The 23,336-nt window shown below is 29.8% G+C and overlaps 1 protein-coding gene across 1 annotated transcript in view; it reads left to right on the top strand.

Annotated features, from left to right (window-relative positions):
• Nucleotides 1-4,613: 4,613 nt before the first annotated feature.
• LOC142318032 (NADP-dependent malic enzyme-like) overlaps nt 4,614-23,336 on the top strand; it is a 58,805-nt gene continuing 40,082 nt past the window's right edge. Inside the window, exons 1-3 of the mRNA XM_075354562.1 lie at nt 4,614-4,721; nt 13,911-14,069; nt 18,142-18,323. Of these exons, the coding sequence (XP_075210677.1) occupies nt 4,614-4,721; nt 13,911-14,069; nt 18,142-18,323 (449 nt within the window). The remainder of the gene's footprint in view (nt 4,722-13,910; nt 14,070-18,141; nt 18,324-23,336) is intronic.

The following is a 23,336-nucleotide window of genomic DNA, read 5'->3' as shown; positions in this document are numbered from 1 at the left end:
ACGAATTTAATAAAAGAAGGAAATACCCCAATTGAGAATGGAAGAATCAACGAATTTAATTCACAAATGTGTTAAAGGAAGAAGAATGGACATTTTTAAAAATCTAACGATCTTTAAATTAAAAAGTAACAATAAAACAATCACAAATGAAGAGATCAATAATCAAGCGGATGTCCTTTTAAGAAGCTCATTCTATTGAAAGCAGGAAATAAATAAAATTAAAAGTTGTATAACCATTAATAACAAAAAACAAGAAGGCCAGATAAGGCATGACGTCAAATATAGGGAGGGGGGCGTTGACTAAACCGTATATGAAGATTAACAGAAATCTAAAGCATCAGTACAATAAGTTGTTGACAATGGAGTGGTTCCGAAACGCGTCAACAAGAGAGAAGCTAACAATGGTAAGCAGTACCAAACATAGAAACTATAGTGGTCTTAGCAGGAATGATAATAGTAAATATCTCAACAACAATAATTATTCATTTGTATACTCGATGCACTTAACCTCAAGGAAAAACCCAACAAGCAAGAAATCCTTTAATTCTCTATTTCTCTTTTGCCCTTTAGATATGACTGTTAGGAGATTGTAACTTATCGTCTTGCTAGAACATGCAACTAGTCTTACTAGTTTTTAGTAAAGTAATACTTGGCGCACTGTGTCTTTGCCGAAGAGTTTTGTCAAATTCGGAGACAAATATTTTATTTATTTTTATTTTTTGACTCTGCTCCCCTGGGCCGGTCCGACTGGTTGGTATTACGCCACCCAGGGGAGTGCCTGTTATACTCTAATGGGCCTCCCCACCTACCGGCTGTATGTACGGCAAGGCAGGTCGGCCCACTGGTCAGGTCTTTTGAGTCTCATTTGCCCTTCTGTATCGCTACGCCATACCTTGGAAAGTCGTGACGCATCGATGGGTCTTTTACACTTGTATAGACCTATTCTCCCTCGGAGTCCCCAGCGGATCCTTATTTGTAAACGTTTAACTATACACATTTTTGTTTCGTTTTCTGTTTTTTACTCCCTTGTACAAAGTAAAGGAAGTATTGTAGTCGCGAAAAATTTCGGTTCTCAAATTTCAAGGAAATATTAATTTTGATTAGTTTCGCGTGAAGTATGTGTATGTACGTACGTATCTCGCATAAGTCAAAAACGATTAGCCGTAGGATGTTGAAATATTGGATTTAGGACTGTTGTAACATCTCGATGTGCACCACCTCCCTTTTTGATTGCAATCGACTGGACCAAAAAGTCCAAAATCCAAATTTGTTTGGATTTTGGACTTATTCTTAACTACAGTAATAAGTCCTCATTGAGAGTTTTTCAACGATATGTCATAAGTGGTACTTATTTACATTGGTTCCAGAGTTATAGCCAAATAAAATTTTAATTAATGAAATATTTGGGATCTTAAGAGAAGGCATATCGGTTCCAGTCAGACTTCATGTTCTTTCTTCTTTTTGTAACCTTTTCTCTTAATTTAAATACATTGATTTATTAATAATTACCTCCGATTGTAAAAAAATCTTAACAATAAATAATAATTCAATGATAAAAATAAAAAATATAAGAAGTTATTAATGAAATAAAATTTTATGTACTTTTCATTTAAAAAAAAATAAATATGTAATTTAATAGGCATACAAGGAAGTTGTGGTGTCCAGATCATATTTTTTTTCTAAATTATATTTTGACCATTCTTCTATCGTTAACTGTAAGTTAAAAGTAAATTCTTTTATTTTTCTTTTATACTTGATATTCAGACTTTATTCAGATCTATTTGTATTATACACCTTTTCAAGTTTATTAAATCCCTGAAAATTGTACAAAAAATTTTCCGAAGAATTTGTAATTAATCTTTCAGTTTAGTTTAATTTGCGTTCTTGGCTCTGGATTTAGTTCAGGAAGTCACACAGTGAGATTACTGTGTCCTGGACCAGTCTGATCCCACAATCCGTTCATTATTCCACGGGTGCTAGATTTCAGTTGCTTGAGCAAATTAAAATAGTTTTCTCATTTTTAATTTCGACAATCTTAACGCTATATTTTTTTCAAAAGAGAAGTTTCTAAACTAAACTATTCTTCAGTTTATACGAGAAAATCTGACAGCCTATCCTGTGATGAAATCATAGGTTATTTTTTTAGCATAGACTTCTTGTACTAAAAAATAAAAGAATTAATCAGTTTCAGCATACTACTTGTATTTTAACGTGTTTTTATAATATATTTTTTCGTACGATGAACATAAACTTTCAGCAATTTTCTAATCTGAATCAAATAACTGTCCTTTAAATGTTTTGTACGAAATGAAATATAAGGAAATTTTAGATTAAAAAAATCTTCTTTGTCAAACAATATGTTCTTTATTTGTTCTTAATTATAAATTAATAAATTTACAACCTTTTTTTATGTCAATGTCAAATTAAAAATTAATTTTTTTACCTTAACATAAAATATTAAGTACGTCAGTAGGAAACATTTTGCAAAATATAATTTTATAGGCGAGTGTAATCACCTTGCAGGCCGTGATTTAATCTGGTAAACGTGTAACTTGAATTACTCGATGAAAATGTATGCAAGTCATACCCAAAACTGCATTTTGGGACATTTTATATGAATAAAAAAGGAATGAAAATGTGTATTTTTTAGCATAGTCCTTGTATTAAAAAAATATATATATAAAAATCAAGAATTAATCAGTATTAGAATACTATTTGTATTTTAAACGTGTTTTTTTTTATAATTAAAAGTAATATCATTGTTTGTTATGCGGGCTAATCTGTTGGAAGGATCCCGCCATATAATACACCGTATAGAGGATAACACTGTAATTCAAACGCCTTATATAAAAAAAGGTCTTACTGTATATCTCGGCTTCCCTTCAATATTGCTTGAATATTTTCCATACTTTAGTAAAGTACGGAATTTTGTGGCTTTTTTCATTGGGGGTGGATCTTATTATTTTAAGATCAACCACAATCAGTAATATTATCCGAAAATAGGTAATGCGCTTCGATAGAATCCAGTATGATTGTTATTTTTTTTTTCTGAATTTTTATGGGCATCGACTGCTAAGGTCATTATGAGCCCCCTCGTCACATTCTTTAAAAGTAATTTGTATCACCATCTGGATCGTCATATGTAAGGGTGTAAAGGGCCCTTACATTTTATTTAAAAGCACAAACTACACAAAAACATTAAGAAACAAAAGACAAGTACAACACACAACACTTACGGGGTGTAAAGGGCCCCGATATTAAAATTTGAGATAAGGTTCTCAAAAGACCATGAAATTAAAAATACAAGTTATCAATACCATTTCTTTCTTTATATATATATATATATATATATATATATATATATATATAGAAACTACTACCGCTTAGAGATTCTTTATCACAGCTTTAAACTTTCATTTTATAGACTTAAAAGTCCACTGGCGTATAAAAATGCAACTATATTTTCTTCATTTCCATTATCCAGATCAGCGGTAATGTCACTTCTTAGACGGAACCTCTTTCTGAGGTCCTCATATATGGTACACTCTTCTATTAGATGCTTGATTGTCAGTGTTTTATTACAAACACCGCACATTGGTCTCACTTCGCCGGTTAACAAATATAAATTTGTTGATCGCGTGTGACCGATTCTAAGTCTGGTCACCGCTACTTGTTCACGGCGATTCAACTTAAAGTCGCTTTTCCATTTATAAGGAGAAGTTTTAACTGAGTTTAATTTTGTATTTAAACTCCTCCATTCAGCGTTCCACTTGTTTTTTTACTATGTTTGTTAGACGGTTTTTAACATCTGCCACTCTTACAGGAAATGCATCCAAATCATCGCAGACTGTTGCCTTTCTGGCAGCTTCGTATGCGATTTCATTACCTGTAATACCAGCATGCCCCGGAGTCCATACAAATACGCATCGCTGTCCTCGTTGATTTAGAACGTATAAAATGGACAGGATGTTTTTGCAATTAGGACATCCTTAATGTTCTTGTTCCGAATTGCGACAAGTGCACTTAAAGAATCGGAACATATTAGCACTCTCTTCGCAATAGTGTTCAGTGTAGCGAAGAGCTTGCTGTATTGCAGTGAGTTCTGTCGTGTAGACACTTGCCACATCTGACAGTTTCCAAAAGTAGGCTTCTCCATTTACTAAAGCATCCAACACCATGTTCGGTTTTAGAACCGTCAGTATAAATTCTAATATGTTCTTCGTATCTACTGATGGTTGCCAAAAATTCCTGTTGGATGATCACTGCTGGTTTCTTTTTTATTTCTCCTTGTTATTATTCTGAATTATGTATGAATTGTGCATTAAAATGTGTTTGGTGTAGAATATACAAACCACTAAGTTTTAAATAGCTTGGAGAGATATTACTTTAATGATAAAATATGTAACATATATATGGAAATAAAATTTAAAAATTATTATTGTATGCTTTTTATTATGAGTTATTTATTCCCTGGTGTTATTAAGGCTAGGATTGTTGAAAAAAGTAGAAAAATATATTCTGACATTGTTTGTGTTAACAGGTTTGATCGGATGAAACCGGTTCAAAAATTAACGTTATATTCTTCCTTGAATTCGTGTTTGATAAAAAACGAAATGAAAATTATCCGTCATTTTACAGTCTCTTCTTATCATTCTTCTGTGGAAGTTTCGAGGAACTTGTACAGAGGTATTGATTTTTTGAATGATCGCAGTTTAAACAAGGTTTGTTCAATGAATAATTATACAAAGAAAATATAAAATAATTCATAACTTATTTAAATACGATATGTCCTTTCGTAAGATAGTTCTTAATAAAAGTAATTTAATAATAATGTAGAACGTCGAACTTTCCAAAACAACTTAAACTACGAAGATTGCCTAAACATTATGCAGTAACTGTATTCTACCGTATTTTTTTTATATCAAATCGTTTTATTAATTAATATTAATCGTGTCAGGATTAATTGTTACAAAAAGATTAAAATTAGTTTTGATTTTAATTAAGATTAATAGCGCGGCATATCCCCTTAAGGCAGATAAGGAAAGATGTTTTTTATTGTAATAATTAATAAAAAAAAATAGAAAGTACGAAAATGTGAGGAACAATTAATTTTTTTTTTGTGTCTTCAGTCATTTGACTGGTTTGATGCAGCTCTCCAAGATTCCCTATCTAGTGCTAGTCGTTTCATTTCAGTATACTTTCTACATCCTACATCCCTAACAATTTGTTTTACATATTCCAAACGTGGCCTGCCTACACAATTTTTTCCTTCTACCTGTCCTTCCAATATTAAAGCGACTATTCCAGGATGCCTTAGTATGTAACCTATAAGTCTGTCTCTTCTTTTAACTATATTTTTCCAAATGCTTCTTTCTTCATCTATTTGTCGCAATACCTCTTCATTTGTCACTTTATCCACCCGTCTGATTTTTAACATTCTCCTATAGCACCGCATTTCAAAAGCTTCTAATCTTTTCTTTTCAGATAACTCCGATCGTCCAAGTTTCACTTCCATATAAAGCGAAGCTCCAAACATATACTTTCAAAAATCTTTTCCTGACATTTAAATTAATTTTTGATGTAAACAAATTATATTACTTACTGAAGGCTCGTTTAGCTTGTGCTATTCGGCATTTTATATCGCTTCTGCTTCGTCCATCTTCAGTAATTCTACTTCCCAAATAACAAAATTCTTCTACCTCCATAATCTTTTCTCCTCCTATTTTCACATTCACAATTAAAGTATAATTTAATAAACAATGTTAAAAAATAAAGTTGTTAAACAAAAAAAAAAAAAAAAATACAATAAGCCCTTTGCTGAACCGAAGCGGTGATCAATGATGAAATATTAAAGGACCTGTCATCCGCTGGGCTTAAAAGTTAAGTACTACGGTTTAATAAAGTAAAGACAATAAAAAAATTATGCCTGGGGTTTTCTGCTTAGCTTAAGCATAAATCATGAAAAATTAACTCGTAATTTTTTTAGTTATAAGAAGTTAGTTGCTGCATAATATTTAGAAGTGAAGTTTTTTTTATTAATGAATTTATTAATTAAATCCATATAATTACGCAGCTTAATTTGCTGGCATAAATTGATTTATTTTCGTTGTAATAAGTTGAAATTGCTTTAAAATGATGTAAGGGTCCAAAAAATCCCTTTTTTGGATATTTTTTAAATTTACTTTTTAATGTAAAATGAAGAGCGTGATAGATACGCAATATATCGTTCTGTTTTATTTATTAATCCCTTCAATGCCGGTTGATAATCTTTTAATTATAAGATAATTATTAAAACGTTTATTAATATATTAATAGAAAAAATATATATCATATATATTTGTTTTTTCTATAAATATAAATTTTTATAAAATTTGTGTTTAAAATTTTTCTGGGTTGAAAAATAAATTTTTTTATAACCCTAAATAAATTTTTGTTTTAACCTTATCTTTTTAATTTTATTATCTAAGAAACATTATTAAAAAAAGTTCTCAGTGTTGTCATTTCCAGTTCTTAGGAAGTACAGATTTCACAAACAATAATAGTGATAAGGGGACTTTAATACGATATGACGTCAACTCGCCACCTCAGCGCGACATATATCTTATTTCGATGTTGTTTTACTGTTTTAATTAGTTATCGATCATGCAAATTTTTTTCAGTCATTCAGTTGTGTGAAATTAGTCTTTTACGCAATGGCATATGCATATGCAGTAAGTATATGCCATGAAGGGTGTATATGCAGTAATCTAACTGCAGATTTAAATATTAAGCAAAAACTGGATGTAGTTAGGCAGAAAGCAATAGGCTTATCATTTTTAGATATTACATACAGAAAGCTGAATTTTTATGAAGAAGAAACACGACTGAAAAAAATTAGTTTTCGAAAAGTAACCAAATTGAGTTGGATGATAGTTTCGACAAGAAAACTCAAACAACTGAATAAAAGAAAATCAGTAATTTTAGTCAAGTAAATTTTATAGTTGTTCGATTGAAATAAATTTTTATAAACCTTAAATATTTTCAGTATTACATTACATATTTTCAGCATTAAAATTTTACAAACGTGTTTAACGCGTATAAATCAGCCTTTTTTGTTAGTAAGTATTCAACGAAAAAATCTTTATGGTAAAGATCACTTGAAAAATCTGAGAAGATAAAAAAATTCCATTGAAATAAGTAAAACGTGTATTGTAAAGTTTATTCAAACACGTGAAAAGTTGATCAAACAATTTTATTAAAATGCATTTAGAAGAACTAACTACAAACATCTATAACAAGAAAATTATCTAAACGCAAAGAAATCTATAGCAAGAGAATTTTTAGCTACACTCGTAGATCTATAACAAGAAAGTAATCTATACTCGCAAATCTGTAACATGAAAAATATCCACATACACAAACTTGTAACCTATCTGTTATCAAGTAACCTACGGTACTAAGAATCGCAATCGTAAAAAAAGACATGTATCTTGAAACGTTCAACTTGTACCAATTCAAGTTTCTATTGCCGACCATTTTGTCAGAATGGTGTCGCGGTTTACCTCTTTCATCCGGAAGGTCACGGATTTGAATCCCAGTCAGGCTTGGCATTATTCGTACGCTAAAAAATTTCCATTCCGTATTACCTCGCGCAATCCTCGAGCTTATGGGAAAATTAGTTATAAACCAACTTCTGCTTCGAAATCTAAACTTTAGATATGAAATCAATCAATATGTCTTGAAAGTCATTTAAATCTTGATGAATTATGAAACTATTAATTGCATCATCAGGAATTATTATACGAGAGATTATCTCTAAAGACCGTTTCATTGTAAAAAGATTTATTCTGAAAACTATATAAATATTTTTTATTTCTCTTGAACTACTCTGTATAATCGCCACATGAATTAAGACATTTTTCGTAGCGACACATCAGGTGCAATGTATTCTTCTGCCGCCAATCCATTTAGCTACTGATTAACATCATTTTTAAGTCATCGTGAACTGCTTACCACTCAAAAATTCTTTCAATTTTCCATCCAAATGTTATCAGTAAATCACATGTTGGACCCGCAACATGTGGATTATCGTGCAGAAAACCATCAGTTTGCGTCCAAATGAATGTGGCTTGACCTTGGTCTGGTTGGTGATTGAGGATGACGCAATTCACTTTTGCCGTTTTGTCTCTGGCGTGTAGTACAAAATCCATGTTTCATCGCCGGTAACAATTGAGTTAAGGAGCTCATCACCTTTTTCTGTGTAGAAAAAATTCCAAAGCAGATCCCTTCGGTTTTTTTTTTGACGTTCCGTTAAGACGCGCGGCACCCAACGTGCACAAACCTTTCTGAAGCCTAAATGGTCATGAACAATGCAACCAATAACAGCTCTTGAAACATCAGGAAAAGAAGGTCGGAAATCGTTGAGCGACGATGTTTTCTGATTTCATCATCGACGCGTTATATAGAGCTACCCCGAACTTTTTTCATCGTGCACGTTAATCTTATTTCTAAACCTTTCATATTATTTTCGGGCGTTTCTTTTATTCATTACATTTCTACCGTACACGGCAACAAACTGCCTATGAATTTCGGCCGCCTTAACGTTTTGATGGTTAAAAAAACATTGACTCCAATGTATTACACAGTCGGCGGCAACATCGAGTTTCCTATTCATTTTATAACGTAATAACTCACACGTAATCAAAGATACTACTGCGCGACAACTTGCAGACAACAATGCATTACTAGAGTGGCTATGAAAGACACATGTTCGCCAACCTTAAGGAAAGAAATTTCCCAGCGGTTATTTCTTAAGAGATATCCTGTGTTTGTTTTATCGGTTACTTGTCTTGAAGACGAAAGTTTGTATTAAAAATGACCGGCTTACTTAAGTGTTATTTTTTATATGAAGTTCTGGACTTTTGAAATCATCTATCTTAATACAAAGTAAAACGGTTCGTTTCTTTTTATATCTTACTTGCCTTTCGTGCAACAAATATTTGGTTATTGTTACCCATTTTTCGGTTTATTATTTCCCATCAAATTTTTGGTTCCGACAAAATTGTAGATGTATTTTATAATTTTCTGTTATAACTGATAAGCAGATTCATTTTCCTTGCAACATTTAAGAATTTCTTCACTTCATTAAGTAAATATTTCTCTTCTTGTACGTTAAAGCAGCTCGATGTAGCTGAAAGTAAGAAACTATTCTCAAAGAATAGTTTCGTGGAGGAACTGAAAACAAAATTTTATTATCAAAGTTAATATTTCTGTTTTTCCTCAAAGTGTATCCCATATAATGGTCAAGTGTTGAGTGAGCTTAAAAGTTTTAGAAGGCAAGATCCAACTAATTGCGTTCCTTTTCTTGAGTGCCTTCAACATAAATGTAAACTGTATTCTTGTATATTTTTTCCATTGTACACACCGTAATTATAAATCCAGATCTGGTCTTTATAAAAACAATAATATTCCTCGGAATACGAGACGATGCCAAAGTTTTCTGAAGGTCAGAAGTTTTGAAAAAGTTATGATAAATTTTCAAACAACGAGAAGGAATTCATTACCTTAAAAATATCGTGTCCAGGAATTAAGTTTGTTATTCATTTTAAAGATTGTGAAACTACTTTAGCGATGATTCTTAAAGAGTAGGTTTGAAGCGGCGTAAAACTGAAAAATCAGAAAACTATGAAGGAAAACAATGAAGGAAACAGATGAAGAAAATAAAAATTTTAAAGACAATTATTAATTGCAGACAAATTAATAACTCCAGTTGTTAATTTAACGAATCGTATAATTTACTTTAATAAAAATGTCACTGTTCAACGACAGCGGCAAAGCCTGCATTAATAAACATGATAGTTTAATAATAATCCATCCCAAAGGAAAAACAGGGTTGGATTCGAATACTATATTTGCTCTGAAAGCCAATTCAGATCACGGTCACGGAAGTGTGGACGTAAAAAATATTTTGAAATTGGCATCTGAAAAACTAATTCCAGTCTTCCTTCGCAGTTAGTGGTAATGCTCAAGGTAAGCTCTGAATTATAATTTTTATCGAGACATGACCGACCGCCTAAAAAGAAAACTATATTTAATTTACTTCGACAATGCTAAAACCGCCCTATTCAATTAATTTAGTTAAAACTCAAGAATGTGAACTTAACTAACATCGGACTGTAAGATTTCTACCTTATAATCTCGCTTTGAATATGATCGAAATAATGTGGTCAGTTGGGAAAATATATGCATCTAGTCATAATACAACATGCTTGGTATCATATATTCAGAAATTAAGTCAATACAATGAAAAATGACTGAGAAAACCTTACTGAGAAAAAGTAAAAAAAAGGAAGCTGGATTATTTAAAACTTGACCGTTAATAGATGAAGTGGTGGAAAATTGATTGTATGAGTAGTGACAATGAAAAGGACTGTTCCAATAAGGGAAGCAAAAATAGAGAATTTGCAGAAAAATTAAGAGTTACGTTTAATTTTCTTTGTAAAGATTATAATTTTTTTTAAATTTATAATACTTATATTTATATCTGAAAGTTGCAGTTTTCAAAATTTTTATAAAAAATAGACTTTTCAGGAAAAGGGGCTCGCTTATCAGGTATATATTTAGGTATATAAGATATTTAGGTATAATATCAGGTATATAAGATCGACTACATACAGTTTATGGAATTAATCGCAGGTGCAAGAAGTGGTGGCGCAGATTATTTTGGGGTTTATTGAAAATTGCATTCATTAATTCTTATTTAATATTCAGTGAAATTGATGGAAAAATTCCATTGATTGACTTTAGACGGTCAGTTGCACAAGGGCTCCTGACATACACTGGACCGAAAAAGAGTTCAATTAAACGTAGAAGTCTTGAGCAGCTTCCTGAACAGAATAAAAAGTGCAGAGGTAAAAGTTTTTCTGTGCCTAAAGATGTTACGGAGGGAAATCGTGGTGTCCACTGGCCAGTTTTTACAGACATTAGGAGACGGTGTGAAATATGTAGCATAAATGGCATTCAGTCTCGACCATATAGCAAGTGTAGCCATTGTGGAGTTCATTTATGTTGCAATGATAAAAAAAACTGTTTTGTTGCTTTTCATAACATAAGTGAAAAGTAAGACTGTAAAAGTATGGTAATACTCTGTAAATAGTTATTATAAATGTATAGTTTGTGATAATATAATGTATGGTTTTGGTGTTTATTGACTGCTGTGTCAGAAGTGTTTCAAAACTTTTTTGTGTTAGTGTCATGTTGTTTATTTGATGTGTATCATGTCTAATACTATGGCTAAAATAATATCTAAATAACGTTCTAAGCCTTAATAGTGATTTTCACATAGCAGAGATAGTTATTTCATGTGGTAAGAAATATTTTTCTAATACATTTATTAGCATAAGAACTTTTCCTATACATTTACAAAATTGTGTGTGTAACATCAACATATTATACTTAAAGAAAATAATAATACTATCTAGTAAGCTAATCCACTACATGTAAAGAAAATTTCTTAGTCCTTATAAGTTGGCTGAGTGATATGACCTTATAGCATCTCAGAGCCCAACAGTATTTGTAAGTACCGGGCTTAAATTTCAGCTAATTTGTTAAAATTCTTAATATAAGTCATATCCCTGCTTAAATTAGGTCCATCTAAAAGAGATATTCATCAGTAAAATTTAAAAAAGTTATTTCATATCATGGTCAGCTAAGGGTTAAATGTTAATACAGCCTCTTGCTAAACTTTTGAAATAGATCTGTTCTGTTTTCCTCCTCTTCTTTTTGGAGATAAATTCATTTGTAAATTTGTAATTCAGTAAATTAGTTTGTCTTGTCTTTTTCTTAAAGAATATCAATAAATACTGAATTACAATCTCCTTTTGTCTTAATTAAAAATAGGTGTGCTTACCTTCTTTTTGGTAGTGCGATCATTTCTAGATTTTGGAATAACTGTATTTACTTGAAGGATGAAGTTCCTTTTTTTGGCATCTAAGTGTAAGATGTTTGTAAAACTTTTGATGGATCTTTTTTACATCTTATAAGAGAGATTCTTGCACTTAAAACTGAAACCCTTTGCTTATGATTGCAATTTGGAAGAACAGAAAAGTGCATTTCTTTTTGTCTTTCACTATAAACAGCAATAAGTAAATAATTTATTTTTGCTCATTTTTCATTTTGTTAGTATTTCTTTTGGATATGAGTTATATAACTTTCTATATAGAAACTAATATACAACAAATACTGCATACAAAATAATGGTTTTCATACATCTTCAGAGCCAAAAACATTATTATAAATTTGTAACAAGAAATATTTTTATGGCTGAAACATTGGCTATTGTGTTTGTCAGAAATGTTCATCTTGATACAACAAATACAAAATAACTGAACAGGTTGCTGGATTGCTTTTCCATTTGGTCTGACATGTCTGTGCAATTCATTTGGTCATGTGTATATCAAATAGAATAACCTATGTGTTAGTCTGAAGAGGCCAAGAAAAATTAATTGTTTATTATCTGAAAATATTGCTGTTTGTTTATTATCTGTCTTCCAAATTAATACTACTTACAGAAATATTGTTTAATATTATAGATTGTCAGTTTTCATAGAATTATTTATAAATGTTTATATAAATAAATTATTAGCTGAATTACAGGAATTTAAGACATTTCATGACTCACAGACTGTTTAACAGGAATTTGATTATCTGCACTGGTGAAGTAGACAAATATTCAATTCGCTTTACAAATAAAAAAGGCAAACTATACTATAGTTTAATTATAATTTACCTGCATTATAATTTACAAAATAAAGCATCAAAATTAATTATGAATCTCTTTACAAAAATAAATTTGTTAAAAGATAAAATTAAATATAAATATATGACCTGTAACCACTTTTCTTTGTGTAGAAGAATGAAGTTACACTAGGAAAAAAATTGACGCAAAACTATTAAAAAAGGGAAACTTAACAACTTTTATTAATAAAATATACTTTCGATAAATTATGAAAAAAAAATTTGTTAGCTTTCTGATAATACACTTTCTAGAATTTTACTTTTTTTATAGAAGCATCTTGTGAAAAAAAGTAGTTGATATTCATCTTCTGTGAATTATACATTTTTTGTGGGTATATAAATAATTTTTTTTTGTGAATTTTTTGGCTAAGTCTTGTTGTGTCTTATCAGGAATGATTTATATATTCACAAAAATAATATAAATGATGTAAGTTAACTTTTAGTAGATTATTGATAAGAGTTCTTAAGTATGCAAACTCAGTGACTTGTAGTGGCAAAGGTATGAACTACTCTATCATTTTTAAGACAATGTGACAAATAGTGTTAGACATGATTTAGATTCAGGGTTTCAGAACTTTTCTCAGTGTATAAAGTTAGAATAAGTCATTGCTCACATGGTCATATATTTTTAATGTTATCTGTAGTCATGTCATACCCAGCTTTCTAAGTATTAATATAATTTTAAGAAATTATTATAAATTCATAATAATAAATATTATTACAGGACTAGAATATTTTTTTTATTTTTTGTTTGATAAAATTACACAGAAACTTGGAAGCTTGTACATGGAATATGGAAATTGAATTTTGTAGCGTATTTCTTTAAATATGTCTATTATTTAATTTTAAACTTATCAATGATTCCATCTTAAGCTGTTAATAAATGTATGATATTATATGTTATTGAACTTTAAAAGAATATGTGCTGCATAAATATCTGAAAATAAAAATTTATATGCAGGAGCCATATTCCATAAAATGATTCCAGTATTTCACATACAAGTTACTTCATTACATGATAAAATTAACTGGTAATTATTATCTTAATTTTTTTTTAATTACCATTATAACTTGTTTAATAAAAATTTAATAAAAGTGTTTTTAAGATCATTGTGATTTTCATATATTTTTTTTAGGGATTGTCATTCTCATTAGAAGAAAGGCAAGAATTGGGTATACTTGGATTGTTACCAGCAGCTTATAGAACTGCAGAGTTACAAGAACAGTTATGTGTTAATTGGGTTCAACATATAAAAGAACCTATTCAAAAATACATTTATGCAACAGAACTATGGGTAATGATAATTCTAGCTTATGTATATTGTCCCGCTCTAACAAGAATAAAATCAATCTGGATGTGCATACAAATGTACACACCCTGGATAACAATGCTATAATAAACCTTTTACTCAATTATATTATTCTACATATAGAGGTTGTTCTCATATGATGTAAGCGATTCTCTGTTGCCTGTGTAAACTAGGCAACAGAGAATCAGACCATAATGAAGAACCAGAATCAGACCAGAAAACCAGACCATAATAAAGTTTGTTGGAAAATAACAAACTTTATTATGGTCTGGTTTTTGTTTATTGATAACATTATATTTGGGTATGAAAGTAAATTTTTAGGATTTCATTGCATAGTCACAGGAATGAATTCTCCTCAGATATTGGTTTGTTGAAAAAGAATTACTGGTACATTGAGAAGCACAGGTGATTAAAAATTGCCTAATTACAATAATAATTAGTTGTAGTACGCGCAAGGATAAGGTATAATAGTAATAAGTAGACAATAAAAGCACAATAAATAATGTATCCACACACAATCTACTGAATATGTATTTTATGTTACTGTTAGATTACTAACTCATTAGTTACGTGATAGTTATTAATTTGGCTAACAGATTGCTGCAAATGGAAACATTTTGTAATCTTGGATTATCTTTGATTTAAAAAACGTATGTCACGTGTTCATAACTTCTTGATTTTTTGGCAATTATTTCATTCCTTACTGCAGCACATTGTTTCAAAACTTAATACAGTAACATTTAGAATACATGTCTCAAGGGGATGGTTATTGAAATTCCATAAATAAAACATTTACTTGTAAATGTTTTATGATTGTAACATAATGTAATGTAACATAACATGTATGATTGTAACATTTACTGAAAATTTCACACTATTTTATGTTTACTAAAATTTAGTAAACATCAAATAATAATTTTTATTATAATTCAATAATAAAAAAAATAAAAAAAATATCAGTAGTTAATGAAACAAAATTTTATGTACTTCTCATTTAAGAGAAATGTGTGTATGTAATTAATAGGTGTAGAAGAAGTCATGTGAGCACACATCAGATTTTTTCTATACAGAATTATTATTAATACAACTATAATAGCCTTAATTTATTGCTTAATACGGGTCAATTATATTAAGTATTACGTATTATATTAAGTAATTATATTAAGTTATTGTAAATCTGCAAACAATTAACCAGTGAAGTTATCTTTGTTTATAACTTTTTCCTTTTTCTTGTATGATTTCATTATAGAAATGAATGTATTTAGAAGAAATAACATTGTATTCTATAATCAGATATAGTATCAATTTTTTCTTTAACACCACAAATCCTGGGTATTCGTTTCTGTACACTATCCTCCTGCAGCATCTGTTTTACTCTTTAAATTACTTCCACAAAAAAAAATCTTGCTTACATTAGTAGTATTTTACAATAAGTAGCTTAGATTTTTATATGTTCTAAAGCATTTTAAGATGATGCAAAAATATTTGATTTTGTCCCTCACTTATGTCAGAAAATGTATGACAACATAAAAAGCAGTTTATCAGAGGGTAAAATAAAAGTGTTGTAATACTAGGACAAAATTGAGGGACATTATTTGTTGCCATCTGTGGTTATTTTGTTCATAAAACATCATCAAAATAAAATAAAATAAAGTTAAACATCCTCATCATAAAAATAAACATAGAAAAGCCAGTAATATTTTGTTAAATGTCAAATATTTGTTTTATGATAAACTAGCTTATTTAGTTTGATATTATTAACAGTTTACCAGTGAAGTACTGCACTCTATCAGTCCAGTACAGTTACATATCCGATGTCAGTAATCTGTCTGACTTTAAAATAGTTAAGTTGATGATGATTGTTTTAAAACTGACTGAAAAATTTTGATTCATTAAAGTGAACGACAATTTTTGAAGTAATTGATGTGAGTATTTGTTGTTACAAGTGATAAGTATGGTGGGTATAAGTAAGTGGGTGCCTTGTAAACTGAGAAATTTCCTAGACAAATGTACCGAAATTGTATATGTACCAGTGGGCTGAGTGTAGAGTAATTTATTTTAATCTTAATATATTCAGGCGATTTAAGAAATGTATAGGTCTTAATCAAATTTATAAAAGTGTGATTAATTTTCAGTAGTATTTGAAAAAAAAGATATCTCTGAAATATGTGCCTGGTAAGAATAGGTAAAGAGAAAGGCATTCTAAGTTGAAAATATTTTTGCTGTGGCATTTAGATTTTAGATTGTAGTATAAAATAAATCTACCTACATTTTTTATAAGTAAATCTTGCAGTCGCAAAATCCTATTAAAATCTGTAAAATAAAAAATACCTTTTGAATCGGTACTAACCTTTAAGACATGCCCTATGGGCGCATCTTGGCTGCCCTTGTCCCTTCGAGGCTCAGGCCAACTTTGCTTGAATTCATTTTAAGCATTTGCTCATAAAATATCCCAAAAAAAATCTATGCAGCTAATCACACCACTTCACCAAACAGCTACATGCTCGTGCCTCCTTCATACAACTTTGATCTAAATAAAACCAACCTTAATCATTTTTCTTTCGACATTAAACTATGAGAATATCCTTATGGACAAAAATAACTTTGCCCTGAATGATATTCTCACATGTAACTACCACAAAAAAATCAACCCAAAATCTGGTTACATATCTGAGATCAACTTAGATTCAGGACTTTTATTATAATGATTATAATTACCTGGGAAAAGTATAAAAAAAGTCTATATAAATTTTATTTTATTTCAAAAATAAATGCAGGAAATGAAATTATACAGATACAATGAGGAAACTATAATTATAAAATAATTACGTTGTTGTGTGAAGCAGTGATATTTTGAAAAAGGTTAAGGTACTGAAAAATTTGGATTGTAATAAGTTGCCCATTATTTGCAATGCATTATTCAAATAATTTACTACAGCAATACCACTAAACTTAGATGTGGGAGAATTTATGTAAAAATAGAATTTTATATAAAAACAAACTAAAGTCATCAGATTCCATTCAACTACCGCAAAACTATCACATCCTGCAGCTTCATATATAAAACCCCATTTAGATATTGATATTTTAAACACTCAGGTTGTTCATGAACTATTCCAGAATTCCAGAAAAGACAGTTCATGAAGAATTCCAGAAAAGACATCATATAGTGTATTCAATGTTGAGAAGGACCTTTATTCTGAAAAACAGTATGTATTTGGTATTATTTTACTATTATATTTATAGAAACAAATTTGCCAGTGAATTTTAAATGTATGTTTACCACTAATACTTTCCAAAACAAAAGCTCATGAATATATTAAGTAATTTTTTAATGCAATAAAAAATTGTAAAATTTTAACAATACATGTTAATAACACCCCTTTTTTTAGTAACATTGTTACTGTGTTATCATTCATGAAAGGGAAGAATTCTATTCTTTTAACTAGATATAAAATTTTCACAGGATTTCTTTTTCATATCTTTGTTGCATTTAATTTGGTTTATTTTTATATTTTATTACCTTACTGCTTCTGTAACATATCTCTTTTCCAACATCATGAGGTACAAAAAATAATACAACTACAAAAAAAAATCTGATGCTGTATATTATCAATTTTACATACTTCTCTTATTCTCTTAATTGAAATTAAACCAAAATTCTGAAAACTTCATTCCCTGATCTACTCCTTTCCTTTAAAAACGTTTGCATTATAGTAGCTCTAATTTTCAAAATAGCCAATACCCATTTGAAACAAAATTTTATCAACCAATAATTTCCTTTCCTATTGAATTAAAAGAATACTTTGATAGAAGAAACTGTCAAAATTGTAACCTGAAATAATTCCTTTGTGTAGGTATATTACAATCTTAGGTTGGGAGTTGAATCAGTTTTATTGGGGATGAAAGAATGTCAACGTAATATTTTTAACAATTTTATTTTCATTGTTATTACTGACTTTTTGTCATAAAAGTTGTTTTATTTCAAACTCAATAACATTATTTCATTGAAGTTTACAGAATTACAATTGTACAATTAATTGTTTGAATGTTTCAGAATAGAAATGAAAGATTGTTTTTCAGACTTTTAGCTCGACACACTTCTATTATGATGCCAATAGTTTACACGCCAACGGTTGGTCTTGCTTGTCAGCACTATGGTGAGATTTATAGAAAGCATCAGGGTTTGTTTGTAACAATAAATGATAAAGATCATGTTTTAAATGTGATTTACAACTGGTAAATTAATTTTTACTTACTGTATTATATTTTTCTGTAGATTTATTGTAAATTTATTCAAATACAATTGAAATTAGTTTTTTAAGGATATTAAGAGATTTAAAATTTAATCATTACATCCTATTGATTGTAATACCTGTATTTTACAAATCTTAAATTTTATGTACAGATTTAGTTTTTATATCTCCATTAACTCTCTGTTAAATGCATTATCATATGAAAACAGTTGTGTTATCTGGTCTAGTAGGGATGCAAATTGTTACTTTTAAAGTATAAATAAATACTTTTTAAAGCTTGTACATTCATAATACAAACGTAAGAGTAAGTAATTTAATTTTCTAAGTACAGTCACACAATTTATACTTAAGAGTGCCAGGTAATGTTCTGACAGCCTGTTTTTGTATTTTTAAAATTTGATCTGACTTCTACTGAGATGAAAATCTGAGATATACTTAAGACAGAAATGTAAGCATAAATGAATATTTATAATGAAGACAAGCTTAGCATTTTATACAGCTGCTTCAAAAAAAAATCTGTATAGTTTATGTTACAAATGAAATCGCTTTGTCATCCAAGAGAACTTAATTAATAAACCACCCAGAAATTTTTCTTTATAGGCCATATAAATACTATTGTTATTAATGGAAATTCTATCCACACTAATAGCAATGTGCCTGAAAAGTAAAGTGCAATAGTATTTTCCATTTTTATTAAAGTTAGATGATAATACATCTAGTGAATAATTTTTTGAATTGCTATTATAACATTTTCCAAAGAAGTGGTAAACTTCTTTTTAAATTATCTTCAGATTTAGTTTCACTTGTGTTAACTACAAAGAGGGTTGTAATGAATGGCTCAATATTATGAGGCAGGTCATTAGTAAACAATAAACAAAAGCAAGGGACTGAGCATCTCTGTGATATTCTGCATTTAACATCTTGAAGTGAAGTCCTAAATTTTACATGTGTTCTAATCAAAATATGAAATTTAACTACTTGTTCATGACTAACCAATTGAACAAATTATTCCAAAAAGGACCAATCTGTTTTTACTAGTTTTGAGAAAACTAAAAAACTAAAACTTCTTTCAAACCCATACATACAGCTTTGTTCAGTTTTTTTTTTAATATTTAAAATGCTAGTTTCTATTATGGCTTAACTTAAATTAATTATTTTCTAAATTTTTTGCATTAAAATTTTGGTTTGTGGACAGAGAGGTCCTTTTTGCAATCATTAACCTATGTTGTGGAATGGTATTTGTAAAATTGAAGTAAACTAAAACATTAATTTAAACTCATATTTTTATTAAATTTAAATGAATAAAAAAGTAGCTTATAGTTTGCAATACAAAAATATGGCAACTTTTTATTTTTATCCTGTCATTAAATGATAAATAGTCTGTTATTCATTATTGAGTTTTTACTTCAGCAGTTTTGGCATTTGTAGGCCATTGCAGAATTTCAGTCCAAAATGACTGGACACTTTCAAGTCATCTTGACTCGCATAGGCTGCAGATTTCTTAATGTCCAACATTTTGTTTTCATTGATCAAAATATATCTGTCTTGGATAGGCAAGATTTGTCGGAAATGGGATATTACATGACAGTGCGAGAAGTCCTGTGTTGAATCTATTCATATGTAGCCCTTTAATCATGGTAGAAGCATACAGTGTACCAGAGACTTCAGCTGTATATATTAATTTAGTGGTGAAAAAAAGTGATACTTTTGGTCTTTAGGAACAGTTTGGGATGATGTTTCAAGCGAGATGCAGTTCTTCTTAATAGCAGCAACTTGAAATTTAAAAAAGCATATTACTTTCTATAACATGCTCAATAAATTTACAATTTGCACTGGGTATAACAATCATTTTCCTTCTAATCACTCCAAAATCTTGATCAGAGGATAGGAAGGAGTGTCTTCTGATGGGGAAAAAACTGGTCAATTTGCTAAGTTTTCCAGAGTCCACCAATGCTTGACATTTTCTTAACATACAGTGACTTTTATTTTGAGCAGGACAATTGTCACTGAATAAATTGATTTCCTTTACTTAAGATGAGACATAGGTCGTGAGATAGGTAAAGGAAAGAACAAACCTCATCTGGACCTTTATAATTGATACTTTTATGATATACAAAATATATGAAATATATGAGATGAATTATCTTTTAGATTTATGCACTCCAAACACATTAATGGTCAACTGTCTCAACTGTAAAACAACTCCTGAACTGGTACTCTAGGAAGATGCAAATTTTGCATAAAATCAAACTAAGCTAAAATTTCTGGATTTTTCTTATAGTTTTTCAGAATCCTTAAGAGTGCTATAGAATGTCAGTCCTTCTCTTGTGAACTATAAGTTCAGCAACAAAAATTCTTCTAGCAAAATTTTTATTTTCACTGACAGAAGTTCACACTGGCAACATTCTTCCATTTGAGGATGGCTGAAATTTAAATATTCTATTTAAATTAAATATTTAAATATTTAATTTATATTTATCTTTAAAAAGCAGAAACACTATTTTAACATTTAAAAAATAACAATACGTTTTTCCAGAATAATGACACTTTTACAGGAAAAGTATTATATGCTCATGGAATTTTTATATTTCAATGCCTGATATTGCATTAGCACTTTTAAGAGTTGTCTCACTTATCGCTTAGTGTTTTACCTTCAACATAGAGGCTACGTAACCCTTTCAACTCTTCAATCTTTTATCAGTCACGCCATACAAACTAAAAAGAGCTTCATGGCAAACACGTGTGAACATTTCCTACTAGGCTATAATAAGTAAATGACTTAGATTTTAAATGGCTGTCTTATTTCCTAGGCCTGTGGTGTTTAACATCATGGCATTCAATTAAATTTTGCAAGTATAGACCTTGTTCGATATAAAAGGAGCGATATAAAATGCCGAATAGCACAAGCGAAACGAGCCTTCAGTAAGAAATATAATTTGTTTACATCAAAAATTAATTTAAATGTCAGGAAAAGATTTTTGAAAGTATGTTTGGAGTGTCGCTTTATATGGAAGTGAAACTTGGACAATCTGAGTATCTGAGAAGAAAAGATTAGAAGCTTTTGAAATGCGGTGCTATAGGAGAATGTTAAAAATCAGGTGGGTGGATAAAGTGACAAATGAAGAGGTGTTGCGGCAAATAGATGAAGAAAGAAGCATTTGGAAAAATATAGTTAAAAGAAGAGACAGACTTATATAGGCCACATACTAAGGCATCCTGGAATAGTCGCTTTAATATTGGAAGGACAGGTAGAAGGAAAAAATTGTGTAGGCAGGCCACGATTGGAATATGTAAAACAAATTGTTAGGGATGTAGGATGTAGAAGGTATACTGAAATGAAACGACTAGCACTAGATAGGGAATCTTGGAGAGCTGCATCAAACCAGTCAAATGACTGAAGACAAAAAAAAAAGACCTTGTTCATTTTTTGAATCTATATTTAAAGATTTATTTAATATTTTAATTTGATTATCACTATTTATTGTGTCAATACACTTATTTGAGCACTTACATGATTGGCTTATAGTTTTTGCTGGTATAACCTTACCTATAACTAATCTTGTTTTAAACCACTTTCAGTTAGTTTCTTCTGTACTCACTTGTATTTGAAACACTGAATTTACGATGTGGTGAATCACTTTCACCATTGTCTGCCATTCTTGACAATAAACACCTTAAGTAGTAGTACTTTTTTCTTATTTAGCCTCTGGGAATCACTGTCATGTATTACTTCAGAAGATGAATGAGGATGATATGTATGAGTGTAAGTGAAGTGTAGTCTTGTACAGTCTCAGGTCTACACATTCCTAAGATGTGTGGTTAATTGAACCTCAACCACCAAAGAATACTGGTATCCACAATCTAGTATTCAATTCTGTATAAAAATAATTGACTTTACTAGGACTTGAACACAGAACTCCTGACTTCCAAATCAGCTGATTTGGGTAGATGTGTTCACCACTAGACCAACCTGATCGGTTGATCATTTGCCTACGTATGTATAAAAAGAAAATGCAAAATTTGGTTTTTGCTGTGAAAATATTATACCAAATTTTTTCATCAGTAAAAAAATGATGCTAAATCAAATATTTTAATGTTTTAAAATGAAAAAAAAAAACCTGAAAATGCATCTTTTTATCTACAAAAGTTAAAATATTGTCGCCTCTTGTGCTCTGCCAAGATATTGAGAGACTAATAAATAATGTTACATAAATGTAATTTATTAGTCTGATAACTTAGAAAATAAGATAAACAAAAATAATAATAGTGAATAAATTATATACAGAATAGTATTTCAAAATCATAAAAACCAGAATACAGTCCAATTGACTAAAGAATTATATAATGACTGTTTGGCCTTGCCGAATTACTCACTTAATACTCCATGTCCCATTGCTGAGCAGTATTTATATAGCCTGATCTGTAGAACCAGTACCTAACTCATTTCTTAATTGCAGTGTAAAAATTCTCATCATCCACACCCTTACATTTTTCCATAAATTCCTATTTTGGTAGGTAACCCTTTTTGTCAAACAACAGCTGTTGGAGGTGTCATTGACTATACTTGTTGGCAGATTGTTAAATGCATCTGTTAGAGAAAAGGATCCATTTTAGATTCCTTACATTATTATTTTCTTATACTTTCTTCTTAATTGGAAGGAATTCGTTAACCAGGCCTATTATATTGGTGCTGTTACAATATTTTCCAAATATTTGAAAATGAGATTGTGCCAGTAGGTAATATTTTCCTAATGCTGAATGTTTTTTAATTTGTAATGAATTTCTCAAAAAGTTAGAATTTCATTTTTCATGATTTTTCAAATACAGACAATAATGAAGTTTGCCTATAATTTTATAAATTAAGAGCCAAAACTTAAGTCTTAAGGCAACTGGGAAACACTTTGTTGTTGGAAGATTCATTAAATTTGTAAAAGGGGTAATAATATATCTCATAATTAGTGTTTGTTTTGTGTGACCTGAATCAGAGTGGAATCTG

The sequence above is a fragment of the Lycorma delicatula genome, chromosome 1, assembly GCF_047948215.1.
Source record: "Lycorma delicatula isolate Av1 chromosome 1, ASM4794821v1, whole genome shotgun sequence".
In the NCBI taxonomy this organism is placed as follows: domain Eukaryota; kingdom Metazoa; phylum Arthropoda; class Insecta; order Hemiptera; family Fulgoridae; genus Lycorma; species Lycorma delicatula.
The sequence above is the reverse complement of the archived record's forward strand: the minus strand, read 5'-3'. Positions and strand labels throughout refer to the sequence as shown.